Raw genomic sequence first — 21,214 nt, 5'->3', positions numbered from 1 at the left:
AGGGGGATCTGCACTCCCCCCAAAATATTTAAAAGCATGAGGGAAAAAAATCTCTTATTTTGAGTGCAAAGCAGACACAGCAGATTAAGTACTTTTCTAAATGAAGATGCGAAAGACGTACAGTTGAAGATGGAAGTTTACATACACCTTAGCCAAATACATTTAAACTCTGTTTTTCACAATTCCTGACATTTAATCCTAGTAAAAATTCCCTGTCTTAGGTCAGTTAGGATCACTACTTTATTTTAAAGTGAAATGTCAGAATAATAGTGATTTATTTCAACTTTTATTTCTTTCATCACATTCCCTGTGGGTCAGTAGCTTACTCAATTAGTATTTGGTAGCATTGCCTTTAAATTGTTTAACTTGGGTCAAACGTTTCGGATAGCCTTCCACAAGCTTCCCACAATAAGTTGGGTGAATTTTGGCCCGTTCCTCCTGACAGAGCTGGTGTAACTGAGTCAGGTTTGTAGGCCTCATTGCTCGCACACGATTTTTCAGTTCTGCCCACACATTTTCTATAGGATTGAGGTCAGGGCTTTGTGATGGCCACTTCAATACCTTGACTTTGTTGTCCTTAAGGCAATTTGCCACAACTTTGGAAGTATGCTTGGGGTCATTGTCCATTTGGAAGACCCATTTGCGACCAAGCTTTAACTTCCTGACTGATGTCTTGAGATGTTGCTTTAATATATCCACATAATTTCCCTTCGTCATGATGCCATCTATTTTGTGAAGTGCACCCATGATGCCATCTATTTTGTGAAGTGCACCAGTCCCTCCTGCAGCAAGCCACCCCCGTGCTTCACGGTTGGGATGGTGTTCTTCGGCTTGCAAGCATCCCCCTTTTTCCTCCAAACATAACGATGGTCGTTATGGCCAAACAGTTCTATTTTTGTTTCATCAGACCAGAGGATATTTCTCCAGAAAGTACGATCTTTGTGCAGTTGCAAACCGTAGTCTGGCTTTTTTATGGCGGTTTTATAGCAGTGGCTTCTTCCTTGCTGAGAGACCTTTCAGGTTATGTCGATATAGGACTTGTTTTACTGTGGATATAGATACTTTTGTACCCGTTTCCTCCAGCATTTTCACATGGTCCTTTGCTGTTGTTCTGGGATTGATTTGCACTATTCGTACCAAAGTACGTTAATCTCTAGGACACAGAACGCGTCTCCTTCCTGAGCGGTATGATGGCTGCGTGGTCCCATGGTGTTTATACTTGCATGCTATTGTTTGTACAGATGAACGTGGTACCTTCAGGCGTTTGGAAATTGCTCCCAAGAATGAACCAGTCTTGTTGAGATCAACGTCTGAACCACTGTAATTGTGATACAGTGAATTTTAAGTGACATAATCTGTCTGTAAACAATTGTTGGAAAAGTTACTTGTCATGCACAAAGTAGATGTCCTAACCGACTTGCCAAAACTATAGTTTGTTAACAAGAAATTTGTGGAGTGGTTGAAAAACGACTTTTAATGACTCCGACCTAAGTGTATGTAAACTTCTGACTTCAACTGTATGTCTGTGTTGGTAGGTCACTTTTTCATGCATAGAAGAGGTCACTGTCTTCTAGAGTTCCTCATGTCTTTCTATTTCAGTGAACATAATCAAGTGTACAATTATATTTTGCTGTCACAGTACCTAACATCCCGAGACCACACACACACACACACACACACACACACACAGCCCCAGTGTTCAGCAAATAAAACATTTTCTGGCGTCCCTGAATTCCCCCAACCCCTTGTTTTTGTCACTTAATTACCACTCTAGGTGCCCATGCGTGAAATTATTGACCCTGGGTAATGGTTAGTCTCAACAAAGCTGTAAACCAGCCCTACTGTAGGCCAAGCTGAGCAGTCCAATGTCCTAAAACTCCTCTTGTAGCCACTCCATGATCGGCCCTGTGGAACATACATGATTCAATGGGTTAATTGATCCACTAAAATATGGTGTTGAGTTTGTCCGTTGGAGGGTGGCTTAGTCAAGCTCTTTGACAGAATGGGTCCTTTCACACGCACGAGCACGCACGCACGCACTCACTCCATCCATCCACCCCTCCAGGCAAGAGAGAGGGGAGCTAGTGGCCCTCATCAGCCGGTGAATTAATTCAGCTCCCGCGGCAATCGCGAAAGCTCTTCCATCACACCTGAGCCCTCGTCAGGAAATGGAAAGGGGAATGAGAGACGGGGCCAAAAACAGTGGGGAGGAGAGACGAGATGGAGGGGAGTTTTTACACCACCACTGCAGCCCTTACAAGGCCAGTGAGGTGACAGACAGCTCTGAATAGCTACCTGTGAAGTGGAGGAGCATGCTGGGGACTGACACGTTTTAATAGGACCTTTCCAAAGTTAACATTGAGTGTATTCCGTAATCTTCATATATTAATTTTACCCAAGGTTAAGTCAGACGTAGTTAGTGAAGTTAGCTAACTTAGTTAGCTGCTTTACCCAGCTTAGCTACATTTTGTTAACTTAAATATTCACATTAGCTACACTAGCTACTGTATGTTAGCTACTTTAGCTAAGTAAGCCACGTTATTTAGCTACTACGTTAGCTAAGTAAGCTAAGGTTAGGTGTGAAAAGGAAGCTTAATAAAACTGACATCTTCTGTTTGGCTGGCTGTTTGTCTGTAGGGGAACTCCAACAGCATTGCCACGGTTGACATCTCGGTGGGCTTTGTGGGACTGGAGAGCTACGTAGAGGCCCCGGCTTTCTTCCTCACCGCCCTCAGCACGTATGCCGGGCCCCTGCTCTGGGCTGCCCACCTGGTTTGCTACCTCAGCTCAGAGAAGAGGTCAGTTACTGTTCACTCAGCCCCCTCACACCAGTAAGTGTCATTAGTGATGATACATTCATAAGTTAATTCATTCGAACATACACAGCCCAGGTACCAGCTAACCATGGGTTTATCTTGTGAGCTTGTTTGTCTTACTGTAGCAGACCAATGATGAAGTAGAAGATTTGGTAGATTGAAAGCCTTGAAACAGATGATTTAGTGCAGGGAGGACATCCATGTACTCACAACATGATGATTTAGTGCAGGGAGGACATCCATGTACTCACAACATGATGATTTAGTGCAGGGAGAACGTCCATGTACTCACAACATGAGGATTTAGTGCAGGGAGGATGTCCATGTACTCACAGGTAACCTAGTGGTTAGAGCATTGGGCCAGTAACCGAAAGGTTGCTAAATCGAATCCCCGAGCTGACAAGGTACAAATCTGTCGTTCTGCCCCTGAACAAGGCAGTTAACCCACTGTTCCTAGGCCGTCATTGAAAATAAGAAATTGATCTTAACTAACTTGCCTAGTTAAAGAAAGGTTGAATTAAATGTTTCCTAAATTGTGCAGGGAAGGAGTCCATGTACTCACAACATTGATTCGGACTAAAACAAGAGGCTGGTGAAACGTTCCAGTTATTCAATTGTTCATGAATGGAATTTCAACTGATTTGCGAAACTGGAATGGAAACTGAATTGAGCACTACCGTACCATAATACATAAAGACAAAAGAGGACAGTAACCCAACAGAGGACAGTATATTCTTCCCGTCTAGCATGAGACTGCAGTGTGTAATTATTGGGACAGGATCATAATGCGATGACAACGCCTTGGCCACATGCCAATTTATTTTGGATTCAAACAGCAGCGCAGCAGGCTACCCCTGGATGTTATTTGGAAACGCAAAAGTGATCATCAAAGATGCAAGAGATCGCCTTGATCCGGGAACACTTTGTACATCGTTTTAACGCTTGCACCCCTAATTGATTGTCTCATTAATTCATTTGATTCCGGCAACAAGTTAGCCACCTAGAGCACAATTCAAAGAGCATAAGATAAAAGAACGTGATTATTAATACATGAGATAAGTGTTGCTACCCCGTGTCTTGAATGTACATTACAGTATGAATCACAGCGCTATAAGCTAACAGTTATGGAATGGAAAAAAGAAGGGATGGAGGATGTGGATAATATCAAAAAGATGTTTGTGGGTGGGTGGTGGTTTTCTTCTTTAAAGGGGCCTCTAAGCTTCTTTGTTACTGGCATCTATTTCCAATTAGGTTGAGTGATAACTAGCTCCGAAATGCAGCCGAAGCAGATCGTAAAGCCTAGTCCAACATGGGGGACCCCTTCTCCAAATGCACGCCAGCTTTTCAATAATTGATGAAAACGACCACTTTGAAGTCCTGCTCTTGGAGAGGGAAAAAGGGAATTGTGAACACGCATATACTTACACTCATATAGTACCAGTCAAAAGTTTGGACACACTTAGTCATTCAAGGGTTTTTCTTAATTTTTCTACATTGTAGAATAATAGTGAAGACATCAAAACTATAAAATAAAACATATGGGATCATGTAGTAACCAAAAAAAGTGTTAAACAAATTAAAAATATAGCCACCCTTTGCCTTGATGACAATTTTGCACACTCTTGGTATTCTCTCAACCAGCTTCATGAGGAATGCTTTTCCAACAGCCTTGAAGGACTTCCCATATATGCTGAACACTTGTTGGCAGCTTTTCCTTCACTCTGCAGTCCAACTCATCACAAACCATCTCAATTGGGTTTAGGTCAGGTGATTGTGGAGGCCAGATCATCTGATCCATCACTCTCCTTGGTCAAATAGCCTTTACACAGCCTGGATGTGTGTTTTGGGTCATTATCCTGTTGAAAAACAAATGATTGTCCCTCTAATCGCAAAACCGATGGGATGGAGTATTGCTGCAGAATGCTGTGGTAGCCATGCTGGTTAAGTGTGCCTTGAATTCTAAATAAATCACTGACAGTGTCACCAGCAAAGCACCCCAACAACATCACACCGCCTGCTCCATGCTTCACGGTGGGAACCACACACGCTGAGATCATCTGTTCGCCTACTCTGCGTGTCACAAAGACACAGCGGTTAGAACCAAAAATCCCAAATCAGACCAAAGGACAGATTTCCACCGGACTAATGTCCATTGCTCGTGACTAACCATGTCTTGAAGTAATGATGCATTGTCATTTGTCTTTGCTTATTTGAGCTGTTCTTGCGATAATATGGACTTGGTCTTTTACCAAATAGTGCTATCTTCTGTATACTACCCCTACCTTGTCACAACACAACTGATCAGCTCAAACGCATTAAGGAAAGAAATTCCACAAATTAACTTTTAACAAGGAACACCTGTTATTTGAAATGCATTCCAGGTGATTACCTCATGAAGCTGGTTGAGAGAATGCCAAGAGTGCAAAGCTGTCATCAAGACTAAGGGTGGCTGCTTTGAAAAATCGAAAATATATTTTGTTTGGTTTGACACTTTTTTGGTTACTACATAATTCCATATGTGTTATTTCATAGTTTTGAAGACTTCACTATTATTCTACAATGTAGAAAATAGTCGAAATCAAGAAAAACCCTTGAATGAGTAGGTGTGTCCAAACGTTTGACTGGTACTGTACATACATACACACACATGCATTTACACACATTAATTAAAGCAGAGAAATGGGTAGAATTGTCTGTCACATCATCCCCTCTTTGACGTAGCATCATAGTGTGGATGCAGGAGAACATTCCAAATCCCATTACTCCCTGTCTCGCCCCTTGGGAGTCTGCTTCTATGTCACCGAGTCGCGTTCCGCTATGTCACGAAATGGCACCATTTGCATATCTGGGTGGCTTTTAGGACCACCCGTGGTGCTGGTGTCAAGTCAAGGACAGTCAGTTGTGCCCCGCTAACAAGAGCCATTGATATGTCGACAATTTTTGTTCTACAATGATGTTGTGTGTGTCAGACCGTAACTGTGGCCAAGTTGAGACTGGTCAGCTTCTCAGTTGACGACCCTCTTCTTTATTTTAATCAATAATATTAATGACAGGTAGTTTGTTGGTTTGTTAACTGTGAAGTTCAGCCTCGGGGATCTCATCAAACCCCCTACGTCAGCCCGTCGTTGTTTATCCCTTACATATGCTCTTGCAGGAAGCCAGTTCAAGTAAAGTCCCATATTTGTAACACTGTCATAAACCAATTGATTAATCTGGGGAAACGTGCGTCACACAATCCATCCCCTCTGAGTATCTCATACATAATACGAGCAGACCGAGATTTGTAAATTCTCATTATTCATGTCCACATCCACCATCCAGCTCTGCAGTTTTCCACCAGAATGGCCCCACTCACAAAGTGCAGTTTGAGAGGTCTGCGTGATAAATGAACCTCTTAAGTAGTCTGACACAATGCAGCTCATTTATAATGCACTATGCCCCATCAGCATCCACACTACAGAACCAAATACTGGAAATGGGTTTTGATCAATACCTCCCTTGTCGGGAAACCCTAAAACCACAGGGCAAGATAAAACTAAAGTTTTCATTGCTGTTGAATAGGATCTGTCTAGGGCCATGTTTTCACCAGGATAAAAGTGCTCCAAAGTAGTCCAAGCAAACAAAGAGAATTCAATAACCCCCTTTCCCAACATTTGCTAGTGCTGTTCAAACATATGTCCTGGTCAAATCTGTGCAGACTGCACCCAGAAATGGGAAAATACATGTGGTGCAAACGCATTGCCAGGGATGTGTTTTTGAGTGTCAAAAGGGGACAAATCTCAAAAGCTCCAGAGTTCTATAGGTGGTATCCCTTGACGCACATCCGGTATCTCACACTCCTTTACAGTCAGTCATCCCTTTTTAGTCCTGCTCCCTGGGTCATGATCAATACTAAAGCCAGCCCAAGAAGAGGACAGGAAGTAAAGGGAGAGTGGGCGGGTGTGGTACAGACGTGAAGGTGCTTGACTAATGCCTGAACTCATTTCCAAAGAGGGGAATGCCCTTCAATTACTACCTCATCAGGGAGCTAGAGACCTTTGCCTAGGACAGGACATGAACAGACACCTAATACGCCAGATGCCGGGCAGGTCTCTCCTGCTGCAAAGGAACGGGGATGTGTAGAGCTGAGAGATGTGATCACCACAACAAAGACAAGACAAATGTCTTTATTCTGGTTATGTAGACCTTTTATGTAATCATCTGCAGTTTTCTTTATGACACCTGTGCATTCCGTTAAAACGTAGATATTAGGCATAAAATGAGTTGGATGAATCTCGATCCCTTGATTAATTACATATCTGTTGAATCAGGCCCCATGTGTGAGTAATGTGGCCTGTTCTGCATCACAACATCATTGTAATAATTACATTGTTGTGGTTTGCTACACCAGCTGTGCGTGTCTTGGCAGACCGAAGCCACAGCTGAGCACACACACTCCCGATGCAGTCAATGCTACCTGCCACATAGGCAGCGTGAGCAGAGCAGCAACACATGCCTTGAGGGTCTAGTCTCTGAAGAGTACACTACACCTAATACAGTAACTTGCGTCATACGCCTCTGGTGTAGGAGTAACAGAAAGTAGTGCCTTCTGAAAATATTCACACCCCTTGACTTTTTCCACATTTTGTTGTGTTGCAGCCTGAATTTGCCAGAATTTAAATTGATTAAATTTAGATTTTGTCAATGGCCTACACATAATACCCAATAATGTCAAATTGGACTGTGTTTAGAAATTGTTACTAATTAATAAAAAATGAAAAGCTGAAATGAGTGTGCTTAACTAGTCACATAATAAGTTGCATGGACTCACTCTGTGTGCAATAATAATGTTTAACATGATTTTTGAATGACTACCTCATCTCTGTAACCCACACATACAGTGCTGTGAGAAAGTATTTGCCTTCTTTCAAATTTTCTCAACTTTTGCATATTTTTTATACTGAATGTTAACAGATCTTCAACCAAAACCTAATATTAGATAAAGGGAACATGACTGAACAAAATAACACAACAATTACATATTTATTATGCAACAGTTATGCAACACCCAATGCCCATGTGTGAAAAAGTAATTGCCCCCTTTTACTTATTAACTGGTTGTACCACCTTTAGGTGCAATGACTCCAAACAAACGCTTCCTGTAGTTGTTGATCACTCTCACGTCGCTGTGGAGGAATTTTGGCCCACTCTTCCATGCGGAACAACTTTAACTTAGGAACATTTGTGGGTTTTCAAGCATCAATTGCTAGTTTCAAGTCCTACCACAACATCTCAATTGAGATTAGGTCTGGACTTTGACTCGGCCAGTCTAAAACGTCAAATTTTTTGCTTTTTAGCCATTTTCATGTAGTCGTGATTGTGTGTTTGGTATCATTGTCTTGCTGCATGACCCAGCTGTGCTTCAGCTCACAGACGGAATTCATGGTTCCTTATTAAGGCAAGTCGTCCAGGTCCTGAGGCAGCAAAGCATCCCCAAACCATCACACTACCACCACCATGCTTGACCGTTGGTATAAGGTTCTTACTATGGAATGCAGTGTTTGGTTTTCGCTAGGCATAATGTGACCCATGTCATCTCATCTTTGGGAGAGATGTTGATGTAAAATATTGAGCTTAAAACATGCCCAACGATTGAACAGTGCAGTAGCTGAGTCTGGTTCAAGTGCCATTCTGTGACTTTGGCCTTATTTTCTTGCCGTGGTATTGAGTATTGTGATACTAAAAAGGGTATCGGTCTCAAAGTCAAAATTCTGGTATCTAGTCTACAGGCATTACTGTTGTCCCACAGGGATCTATTCTTGTTCCACTTTTCTTTTACTTAATCATGTATACAGCTATTACCAGTGTCCAACAGGGATCTATTATTGGTCCACTTCTCTCCTTATACATGGCTCCCACTAAGCAAAATCATATTTGAATATTGTGCCAACTTCCACACCTATGCAGATGACATAGTTTAAAGTGTATTTAGTGCTTGATCATGTTTAGATTTTAAACCCCATTGATTAGCTGTTCATATAGCATTGTCATTGTCTGAGTAAATGCTACAAATGTGAATGTTAGTTGATATAAACACCTTTATGGTATGTGAGCTAAAGAGATTTGCGATTAAAATCTGGATAAGAGCGTCTGCTAAATGACTAAAATGTAAATGTAAATAAAACATCATACAGTTCAGGTCCGGACCTTTGTTTCAATACTTTTCTTCTGGCCCAAAATGTGTGTGCTATGTGCATTGATAGCTGTTTGTGAGAGAGATATAGAAGGACACATTCAGTGTGTGGCGATGAGTACAGTCATTTATGTTGGCACCTACATGGGGGCTTGTGTGGGGATGCTCACTGATTATGCGAACACGCAGACAAACAAACCCACAGGTGTTTGATTCAACACCTACCCTAAATTACACTACCACCCACTGCCTCAGTGCAGCTCTCAGAGAGCCTTTATTTGTTTGGGAGGGAAAATTTCCCAGGCTTGAAAATCCTCCCACAGATCTTTGAGATTACCTGGCTGCAGTTCCTCCTCCAGAGCTTTGAGATTACCTGGCTGCAGTTCCTCCTCCAGAGTTTTGAGATTACCTGGCTGCAGTTCCTCCTCCAGAGCTTTGAGATTACCTGGCTGCAGTTCCTCCTCCAGAGCTTTGAGATGACCTGGCTGCAGTTCCTCCTCCAGAGCTTTGAGATGACCTGGCTGCAGTTCCTCCTCCAGAGCTTTGAGATTACCTGGCTGCAGTTCCTCCTCCAGAGTTTTGAGATTACCTGGCTGCAGTTCCTCCTCCAGAGCTTTGAGATTACCTGGCTGCAGTTCCTCCTCCAGAGCTTTGAGATTACCTGGCTGCAGTTCCTCCTCCAGAGTTTTGAGATTACCTGGCTGCAGTTCCTCCTCCAGAGTTTTGAGATTACCTGGCTGCAGTTCCTCCTCCAGAGTTTTGAGATTACCTGGCTGCAGTTCCTCCTCCAGAGTTTTGAGATTACCTGGCTGCAGTTCCTCCTCCAGAGTTTTGAGATTACCTGGCTGCAGTTCCTCCTCCAGAGTTTTGAGATTACCTGGCTGCAGTTCCTCCCCCAGAGCTTTGAGATTACCTGGCTGCAATATCCCAGTCTGAATATGGGATGAACTGTGGCTCTGTTCAGACCGACAATGGCATTGTAATGACTCAGACAGAGGAGCTTTCAGATGCTGTGATTGAATGCGTGTTTGTGCACATGTGTACTTGTGTGTGAAAGAGATCAAATGTGAAAGAGAGTGAGTGTAAAAGGACAACGTGCAAACAGCTTGTACAATTCTCTGTATTTCCGATTGTTTCGAATGAGAGACTGGGAAACCCTTTGAAGAGTGTGCATCTTGTTCTCCATCTCTGCCTTTCATTTGAATTGAAAAGCTGCCGTAAAAGGTCATATCCTGTACTTTCTACATGTGCTGGCATCTATCAGCCCTATCTAAATAGACAATGAGGTCAGGCTCTTTTCAGAGGTACTAAGGAGTCGATGTCAGGCTAATGCAACCGTAAGCATTGAGACAGACGAGATACAAGTTCTCAGGTTGAAAGGCTGATTGAAAGCATGTGCCTCAAGGCAAAGAGAGATGCAATAGGATTTGTCTGAGTCCAGGCCTCGGTTCAATAGCATTTGTTTTATATCAAATACTTTAGATGTGGAGGTTGAATGTACACGTGGTGTACTCGAAAATCTGTGCTTTCAAACGTGACCTATGAGATGCAAACTGTGAATGCCGAATGACATTTGTTTTGTCAGGTACAGTAGGCATTTGTTGTTTTGACTGCTGTTGACATCTGTTTTTCCATTCTTCTGATTGAAGGATAATCAATCTCTCTCTTCTCTCCCATTGTATCTCTTCACCCTATCTCATCTCCATCTTTCCCTTTTCTCCACCTCTCTCCAGGAGCTCAGTGGCGGTCGGCCATGGATGCTACTGCTTGGCCCTTTTGCGGTCCGTACCGGCGGCGGCCTACGTGGTGTTGGTCACGGCCCTGCGCTACCACCTCTTCATCTGGAGCGTCTTCTCACCCAAGCTGCTGTATGAGTCCATGCACACACTGCTCACTGCTGCAATTTGCCTCTTCTTCACCACCATGGAGCAGAGCCGCAGCTCCAGCAGGCCCTAGGGAGCCCACGGCTCAGAGGGCTCTCAACTTTCAGGAAGGGATTAAGGAGAAGGGCCAAAGGGCAAAGACTCATGGGTAATGGTGGTCCTGATACTGTCCTAGTTGACTTCTGGATGCCCCACTCCTACACAGAAGATGTGAATGTACTGTCCACTGCACTGGACTTCTAGGACTGCAGCATTCACCTGGGTGGCAGGTAGCCTAGTGGTTAAGAGCGTTGGACCAGTAACCGAAAGGTTGCTGGTTTGAATCCCTGAGCAGACTAGGTGAAAAATCTGTCGATGTACCCTTGAGCAAGGCACTTAACCCTAATTACTCCTGTAAGTAACTCTGGATAAGATTGTCTGCTAAATTAAAACAAAAATGTTAAAATTCACCTTTTGGTACGCAATATCCTTTCTCAGATGGAACTTTGTCTCTTGTATGGACTAAAGCACAACTTTTTTAGTAAGATTTGGATATTTTAAGGTGGTGGGTTCTACTGAAGTCTGTTCAGGTATTTATTGAGCAGGGCTGGTAAATTCTATGAATAATTTCATTTGAATGTGTCAAAGCACAATCTCTTGAAATTGGATTTGTATTCCTTCCTTTTGTTGTGTTATTGTTTGTTTTGTTTCTGTAGAGTAGTAAGTTCTTCTATTGACCACCCGGCTCTGTAGTGCTCTTTCCCAGTAGAGTAGTAAGTTCTTCTATTGACCACCGGCTCTGTAGTGCTCTATCCCAGTAGAGTAGTAAGTTCTTCTATTGACCCCCGGCTCTGTAGTGCTCTTTCCTAGTAGAGTAGTAAGTTCTTCTATTGACCCCCGGCTCTGTAGTGCTCTATCCCAGTAGAGTAGTAAGTTCTTCTATTGACCACCGGCTCTAGTGCTCTATCCCAGTTGCATTATATTTCTAATAGTCCTCCATACACTTATATCAATTATATAGGTTATATATATACTGTAGATGTGTTCCAAGCTGATAGCAAGCCATACTTCCCTCCCACTTTCTGCCATAGCATACACAGGTCGTAAGCTGTTTATTTTAATAAAAAATGGTATTTAAACTTTATTCAACTATTTCATACCCTAACGTAATATGCATACGTTTAGTTATATAGATATATAGATGTGTGTGTGTGTGTGTGTGTGTGTGTGTACAGTTGAAGTCGGAAGTTTACATACACCTTAGCCAAATACATTTATGATATTTAATCCTAGTAAAGATTCCCTGTTTTAGGTCAGTTAGGATCACCACTTTATTTTAAGAATGTGAAATGTCAGAATAATAGTAGAGAGAATGATTTATTTCAGCTTTTATTTCTTTCATCACATTTCCAGTGGGTCAGAAGTTTACATACACTCAATTAGTATTTGGTAGCATTGCCTTTAAATTGTTTAACTTGGGTCAAACGTTTTGTGTAGCCTTCCACAAGCTTCCCACAATAAGTTGGGTGATTTTAGGCCCGTTCCTCCTGACAGAGCTGGTGTAACTGAGTCAGGTTTATAGGCCTCCTTGCTCGCACACGCTTTTTCAGTTCTGCCCATAACTTTTCTATGGGATTGAGGTCAGGGCTTTGTGATGGCCACTCCAATACCTTGACTGTGTTGTCCTTAAGCCATTTTGCCACAACTTTGGAAGTATGCTTGGGGTCATTGTCCATTTGCGACCAAGCTTTAACTTCCTGACTGATGTCTTGAGATGTTGCTTCAATATATCCACATAATTTTCCTCCCTCATGATGCCATCTATTTTGTGAAGTGCACCAGTCCCTCCTGCAGCAAAGCACCCCCACAACATGATGCTGCCACCCCCCCATACACGTAGTGTATGTAAACTTCTGACCCACTGGAATTGTGATACAGTGAAATAATCTGTCTGTAAACAATTGTTGGAAAAATGACTTGTCATGCACAAAGTAGATGTCCTAACCGACTTGCTAAAACTGTAATTTGTTAACAAGAAATTTGTGGAGTGGTTGAAAAACACATTTTAATGACTCCAACCTAAGTGTATTTAAACAGTCATTAAAACTCGTTATAGACCTCTACGAGTCTGGTTCATCCTAACTGACCTAAAACAGGGAATTTCTACTAGGATTAAATGTCAGGAATTGTTAAAAACTGAGTTTAAATCTATTTGGCTAAGGTGTATGTAAACTTCTGACTTCAACTGGATGTTTGTCAAATGTTTTACTCTGGGAATATATAGACATGCAGTGAATGCTTTGTGAATACAGTGGATCATTACTAGTATACAGGCAACAATTGTTTCACTGGGTGAATGTCGTTAATCTAAAGATCATTTTGATTCACCTGCTGTGTGGGGACAAAGGTTAATTCTTGGGTTACATTTTCCATCTAAAAGCGGTTCTTTTTTATAAATACATTTTGTTTGAAGCAATATTTCACTTCTATTTCTGTATTGCTCATTTGATTTCTAATCTAAAAATTGTATATGTGCTCCAATCCACAATTTCATGTCTTCCTACTTCTGCCAGACCTGTGAAACCTAATCATTGGCAAATGGGAGCCCTTGCCCTAACACGCTAATCAAATTAGATTACAAAATTAACTCATAAATTGCTTACTTAAATTAAAGTTGTTTTCTTTCATGAAGATATCCCCTAGGAAAATGCCCCTGTGAATACTGAATGCAATTCCAATGTATAAAGCGGTTAGTTAATTTGACACAATCTGATTGGTTAACTTGAAGAACTTGAACAGAGAACCATATCCTTATAAAGGACTCTCCATGTCCAATAATAACATGTCTGGTAAATAAGCATATGAATTTGCAGATTGCAGCATATCACACAACTTTTAATATATGATATTAGATGTGATTGTTATGTATGTTTTACTCACCTTAATCTAATAGCTATGTATGTGTTACGTTATTTTGTCTTAATTTTTTGGTCAAATATGTTTTCCTTACGTTAGCTGTGACCACTGTGAAGGGCTAAGCTGCTGTATGTCTTATTCATGGCTAAATGTACAGAGATGCAGCCTTGATTCTGTAGTGGATACATCTGCCATTCAGTCATACATCTTGATTGTGGAATCTCTTTAGTTTGAGAAAAATGGGGGACTATTTTAGATGATAATTACTAACATTTTGAGACGGCCAAGACCACAACAGCAGTCTGTGCTTACTCCTCCTCCCTCACCCAACAGTTTTTCAAATAGGTTTTGTGCTAACATTTTCCCCTTCTGTCTGTTAATAATAATAAAAATGTTTTTGTCAATTGCACTGTTTGAGAGAACATCCTCAAGAGGTTTAAGATTAAATTATAAAACTATAATATAGTACAAATTATGTAGACTTTAATATATTAAAGTATAAACATTTACTTTGTCAACTTGCACAGTTGATCCTGAAGCTCTGGCAACACGTACTTGTGATCTCATTAACAATGGAATTAAATGAGGAGTGATGAACTGTCAAGGATAATTTCCTCTACATTATGGCGCATCATTTTATCACTGGACGACATAGCATCACGTAATTGGTCAGGTTAGCAAAATTAACAATATTCCATTCATGTGCATAATTAGTCAAATACATTTGAATCCGTTTTTTTTATTTGATTTATTATAAATATGTAAATATATTTTAAATGTTCCTTTATTTATTATTACATTCTAATCATACCATTTTCGAAACCATTAGGCTGTTTTCTGGTGACAGTTGGGACTTCATTTCTACATTAAGTTTTTAAATATTAGGATTTTAATCACGTAAAATCTGTTTGATGGTAATCTGGATACTGTCAGACCTTATTACAGATATAAGTAGTGGAAGATCAAAGAACTGCAGAAGAAGAAAAAAAAACGTTTTAAATTATTACCCACATAATGCTCCTTATTGGACACATTACTGCACTCTATACTCCTCTGTAAACTGCTCATCTCTGTATACCCGTCGCAAGACCCACTGGTTGATGATTATAAAACCCTCTTGGGCCTCACTCCCCCCTATCTGAGATATCTACTACAGCCCTCATCCTTCATATACAACACCCGTTCTGCCAGTCACATTCTGTTAAAGGTCCCCAAAGCACACACATCCCTGGGTCGCTCCTCTTTTCAGTTCGCTGCAGCTAGTGACTGGAATGAGCTGCAACAAACACTCAAACTGGACAGTTTTATCTCAATCTCTTCATTCAAAGACTCAATCATGGACACTCTTACTGACAGTTGTGGCTGCTTCATGTGATTTATTGTTGTCTCTACCTTCTTGCCCTTTGTGTTGTTGTCTGTCCCCAATGATGTTTGTACCATGTTTTGTGTTGCTACCATGTTGTGTTGCTACCATGTTGTTATTGTTATGTTGTGTTGCTACCATGCTGTGTTGTCGTCTTAGGTCTTTATGTAGCGTTGTGTTGTCTCTGTTGTTGTGATGTGTGTTTTGTCTTATATTTATATTGTATTTATTTTTTATTTTTAATCCCAGGCCCCCGTCCCCGCAGGAGGCCTTTTGCCCTTTGGTAGGCCGTCATTGTAAACAAGAATTTGTTCTTAACTGACTTGCCTAGTTAAATAAAGGTTAAATAAAAAATACTATTTCCCCAGGGCACAACGACAGTTAAACAACTTAATGTAAGCGACCCGTGGTGTCGTCTAGCCTTCTCTGCGCACTGTGTACCTGCCTCAGTTCTTATTGCACATGGCTAAGCTCAGCTTCCAGAGTAATCTTTCATCTCACAATGAAAATGCTAATATTTTGATGAGAAATGTTTGCATTGTCGACCTTGGCCACGACAAAAAAGTTGTAAAAGCTAAGCTCCTCGGCTGTGGATGTGTGGTAGAGATGGGGAGGGGGGAGAAATAGATTTGCTTAAATGTTCTAATACACTCTTGAATTCTAAACCTGTAGATGATAGAACATGACACAACAGCTCCAGAGGTTGTTTTCTGATGTGGATAACAAAGATTTCTCTATTTTGCTAGTGTGTTATATTATTTTGTTTCAAGCCATGTGGGCAGAAGAGGTGAAGGAGAGAGGATGATCCCTTTCAAATAATAGGTTGTTTTACCTTTTAGGTTTTGTTCTGTATCACTTCAAGTCTTCTAACCCCTCTTCAAATAGATTGCCCATTTCTGAACATGTTGTTTTTTGTGTAACTTCTTGTGATCAATGGTAGATTGATATGACTACACACAGATAATACAGAATATACCTCTTCTGAACCCACTTTATGACCAAATCATAATAGAGCTCTTCTGAAACCAATTTCTGACCAAATCAGAATATCACTCTTCTGAAACCACTTTATGACCAAATCAGATTATTGCTCTTCTGAAGCCACTTATGACCGAATCAGAATAGAGCTCTTCTGAAACTGCTTATGACCAAATCAGAATAGAGCTCTTCTGAAACCGCTTATGACCAAATCAGAATAGAGCTCTTCTGAAACCGCTTATGACCAAATCAGAATAGAGCTCTTTTGAAACCGCTTATGACCAAATCAGAATAGAGTTCTTCTGAAACTGCTTATGACCAAATCAGAATAGAGCTCTTCTGAAACTGCTTATGACCAAATCAGAATAGAGCTCTTCTGAAACTGCTTATGACCAAATCAGAATAGAGCTCTTCTGAAACCGCTTTATGACCAAATCAGAATAGAGCTCTTCTGAAACTGCTTATGACCAAATCAGAATAGAGCTCTTCTGAAACCGCTTTATGACCAAATCAGAATAGAGCTCTTCTGAAACTGCTTATGACCAAATCAGAATAGAGCTCTTCTGAAACCGCTTATGACCAAATCAGAATAGAGCTCTTCTGAAACTGCTTATGACCAAATCAGAATAGAGCTCTTTTGAAACCGCTTATGACCAAATCAGAATAGAGCTCTTCTGAAACCACTTTATGACCATATCAGAGTAGAGCTGTTCTGAAATCACTTATGACCAAATCAGAATATTGGTCTTCTGAAATCACTTTGACTAAGATGAACACAGGTCAGACCATGATGTTAAGCAACAGTTGGACTGAAAAGCAACATTCCCGAGAGTGTGTAGCTAATTTAATTGTGGCAATCACATGTACAGCCAAGTGAATGTTTCATTGAGTTTGTGTTTATGGCAAAGGAATCATAGCATAACAGGGCCCAAATTTAGGGTGGTGCACTGCCCAAAAGACTAAGCCCAGAGAAGTGTGATTGAGTTAAAGCTGGCAACGACGTTAAACTGATGACATTAACAGTGAGCTTTCTTCTTCTCCTGTCTTCTATGGTGGTTCAACACCTCCCACTTGAGACCGAGAACGATCCCCCTTCAACCCTCCCACACAACAGGCAGAGCAAAATACTGGACATATTTCCCTTCGAGAGTGAAAGCAATACAGCAGCGGTCATCCCATTTATTTCTAATAGTTCACACATTTCTGCAACGCTGATAATGGGAACCCTCAGGTGTGCCATATCTCCCTCAAGAGTGTCCTTCAGAAGTTCAGTAAACATTCCATACCTGTCCTTTTTTCCATCCTTGAAAAAAAAGTTTGAGGAAGAAAAAAAGTATGAAACTAAGAAAAATGAGATGGGTACAGAACAAGTCATGAATATGCAGGACAAAAGGCCTGAGGGATTACACGTTACCTAAGGTTTATTTTCTGTCTCTTTCCCTCTCTCTCACCGACGAGGTTTGCTCCTGTCTGCATCTTAATTGAGATAGGGGGATGGAGAAAGAAGGGGGGGCTAGAGAGAAAGGGAAGAAGAGGACTGGTTTAGATTTCTTCCTCAATGCAGTGCTTGGATGTCCACAGCCCTGAAGTCTTTCAGGCCTCGTTTACGCTGGCATCAGATAGTCTATGAATCAGGCTTTTTAGATCTAATATTTCCGATTGACTAAACACATTTTCAAGTAATTGGCGAATAGAGTGTGACTTTTTGTACACTACCACAAAGATTTTCAGGCAACGTATTAAAGATATTACATTCATACAGCCAACAATTCACAGCCCAGTCTTGTCATTCAGCCAATGCAGGAGAATATTGCTAGCTGGCTCATTTAGCCTTGCTGACTCACTCATTCATGCTTACACACCTGTTTTTTTTTATTATTCAAAAAGACTTAAGCGTGACACTAATTTCAGCATATGGAGAATGACTGATAAAAATGAAACCCTGGTATTAAGCCTATAAGCTAGATTCCCTGAAAGGTCAATGCTGAGTATCAGTTCAATCGTCCAGACACTAAAAGGTTGTCGATTTTATTACATTTTTTTTATTTATGATGAAAATATATTTTATTTAAGTTCTTTAATTTGTGATTCACTGTATTTGTAGGTTTTTGGTAGTTTCATGTCTAATTTTTGATTAGCCCCACCACTGGAACTACCGTAGTCACATGGGATAAAGTCATTTACACCTCTGAGGGTTTCACCTAACACTTTGTATTGAAGCATGTTGTCCTATGAATATTCAACAAATAGGAGCATGATGGTGTGAATTGAATTGAACACACCTTGGTACATGAGAATGTAGGCTATTGACATTGTAATTACTCCGAAGAGGGTCCTGAGAGAAGTCCATTTCACAGCACTTTCAAGCTTGGTGTAAGTTTCACCACACAGAGAATACACTCTACTCCATATTTATTTGAACAGTGAAGCTAAAACTTTTAATTTTGGATTTGAGAAAAAAAAATTATGAGGCGACAGTACAGAATGCCACCTTTTTATTTGCGGGTATTTTCATACATATCTGTTTTACCAGTTAGAAATTTCAAATTAAGCACTTGATGTATCTAGTTCCCCCATTTCAAGGTGTCATAAGTATTGGGACAAATTCACTTACAGTGTATGAAAATAGTCAAAAGTTTAGTATTTAGTCCCATATTCCTAGCACGCAATGACTATATTTAGCTTGTGACTCTGCAAACTTGCATGCATTTACAGTTTGTTTTGGTTGTGTTTCGGTTTGTTTTGCCCAATAGGAACTGAATGGTGAGTAATGTATTGTGTCATTTTGGAGTCACTTTTATTGTAAATCAGAATAGAATGTTTCTAAACACTTCTATATTAATGTGGATGCTACAATGATTACGGATAACTATGACTGAATTGTGAATAATGACGAGAGAGTATGTTAGAGGCACAAAGATCATGCCCCTCAAAACATGCTAACCTCTCAGCATTACCAATAACAGTGGAGGTTAACATTTTGGGGGGAGTATGATATTCATGACATTCGTGACATGTTTGTACAGTTGCCTAATATGAAACATGATCTCAAATCCAAAATGCTGGTGTATAGATCCAAATGAAACTTTTTAGCTTCACTGTCCAAATAAATACAAAGGAGAGTGTATATGGTAAAAGAAATGTGGACTTTAAATTTCTACTTTCTGTGTTCTACTGATTGCTAACTTGCCAGAGCCTTGAAATCCAAACTAGCTTAAGCTTGCCATGCCATGAGCGTAAACCTACAGTACCAGTCAAAGATTTGGACACACCTACTCATTCAAGGGTTTTTCTTTTTTGTTTGACTATTTTCTACATTGTAGAATAATAGTGAAGACATCAAAACTATGAAATAGCTCATATGGAATCATGTAGTAACCAAAAAAGTGTTAAACAAATCAAAATATATTTTATATTTGAGATTCTTCGAAGTAGCCACCCTTTGCCTTGATGACAGCTTTGCACTCTCTTGGCATTCTTGGCAACATTAAAAATGTTCCGGAACTCCAATTTGAGCAGCAGCAGCTGAAAAATGAGCTCCTACAAATATTGAAATTTACATGGTTTTTTAGAGTGAAGTACATCGGAAAAAAGCAAAAGAAAACTGCAAGACTGAATAGGAGAAAAAACAAGCAACAAACAAAGAAGATAACTATTTTTCATAAAATTGTAGTTATCTTAGCAAGCTGAATTGTTTACCAGTTGCTAAGCAGTTGCTAGGGACTCTTTTGGAAGAAGCTAGCTAGCTAACGAAGAACAACAAAGAATATCTAGTTAACAGAAGAAAAGAAAGAGAAAATCAGGACAGAAGAAAAAGGATATCAAAGTGAAACAGTTCTCTAAAGACACAGGAGACAATAATACAAGAAACAACACTTCTGTAGCTTGTCAACTATGTGTTTGTCTATCCCTGTTCTCTCCTCTCTGCACAGGCCATACAAACGCTTCACACCGCGTGGCCGCTGCCACTCTAACCTGGTGGTCCCAGCGCGCACGACCCACGTGGAGTTCCAGGTCTCCGGCAGCCTCTGGAACTGCCGGTCTGCAGCCAACAAGGCTGAGTTCATCTCAGCCTATGCTACCCTCCAGTCCCTAGACTTCCTGGCGCTGACGGAAACATGGATTACCACAGATAACACTGCTACTCCTACTGCTCTCTCTTCGTCTGCCCACGTGTTCTCGCATACCCCTAGAGCATCGAGCCAGCGGGGTGGTGGCACTGGAATCCTCATCTCTCCCAAGTGGACATTCTCTCTTTCTCCCCTGACCCATCTGTCTATCTCCTCATTTGAATTCCATGCTGTCACAGTTACCAGCCCTTTCAAGCTTAACATCCTTATCATTTATCGCCCTCCAGGTTCCCTTGGAGAGTTCATCAATGAGCTTGACGCCTTGATAAGTTCCTTTCCTGAGGATGGCTCACCTCTCACAGTTCTGGGTGACTTTAACCTCCCCACGTCTACCTTTGACTCATTCCTCTCTGCCTCCTTCTTTCCACTCCTCTCCTCTTTTGACCTCACCCTCTCACCTTCCCCCCCTACTCACAAGGCAGGCAATACGCTTGACCTCATCTTTACTAGATGCTGTTCTTCCACTAATCTCATTGCAACTCCCCTCCAAATCTCCGATCACTACCTTGTATCCTTTTCCCTCTTGCTCTCATCCAACACTTCTCACTCTGCCCCTACTCGGATGGTATTGCGCCGTCCCAACCTTCGCTCTCTCTCTCCCGCTACTCTCTGTTCTTCCATCCTATCATCTCTTCCCTCTGCTCAAACCTTCTCCAACCTATCTCCTGATTCTGCCTCCTCAACCCTCCTCTCCTCCCTTTCTGCATCCTTTGATTTTCTCTGTCCCCTATCCTCCAGGCCGGCTCGGTCCTCCCCTCCTGCAACGTGGCTCGACGACTCACTACGAGCTCACAGAACAAGGCTCCAGGCAGCCGAGCGGAAATGGAGGAAAACTCGCCTCCCTGCGGACCTGGCATCCTTTCACTCACTCCTCTCTACATTCTCCTCTTCTGTCTCTGCTGCTAAAGCCACTTTCTACCACTCTAAATTCCAAGCATCTGCCTCTAACCCTAGGGAAGCTCTTTGCTACCTTCTCC

The 21,214-nt window shown here is 41.2% G+C and overlaps 1 protein-coding gene across 1 annotated transcript in view; it reads left to right on the top strand.

The window, feature by feature from the left end:
* LOC106604548 (phosphatidylinositol glycan anchor biosynthesis class G (EMM blood group)) overlaps positions 1-11,994 on the top strand; it is a 124,383-nt gene extending 112,389 nt beyond the window's left edge. Inside the window, exons 13-14 of the mRNA XM_014199297.2 lie at positions 2,638-2,798; positions 10,722-11,994. Coding sequence (XP_014054772.2) covers positions 2,638-2,798; positions 10,722-10,944 — 384 coding nt within the window. The 3' untranslated portion in view covers positions 10,945-11,994. The remainder of the gene's footprint in view (positions 1-2,637; positions 2,799-10,721) is intronic.
* Positions 11,995-21,214: the final 9,220 nt, after the last annotated feature.

This window comes from Salmo salar, chromosome ssa05 (assembly GCF_905237065.1).
Source record: "Salmo salar chromosome ssa05, Ssal_v3.1, whole genome shotgun sequence".
NCBI lineage: Eukaryota > Metazoa > Chordata > Actinopteri > Salmoniformes > Salmonidae > Salmo > Salmo salar.
This window is presented reverse-complemented; position numbering and strand designations above follow the sequence as displayed.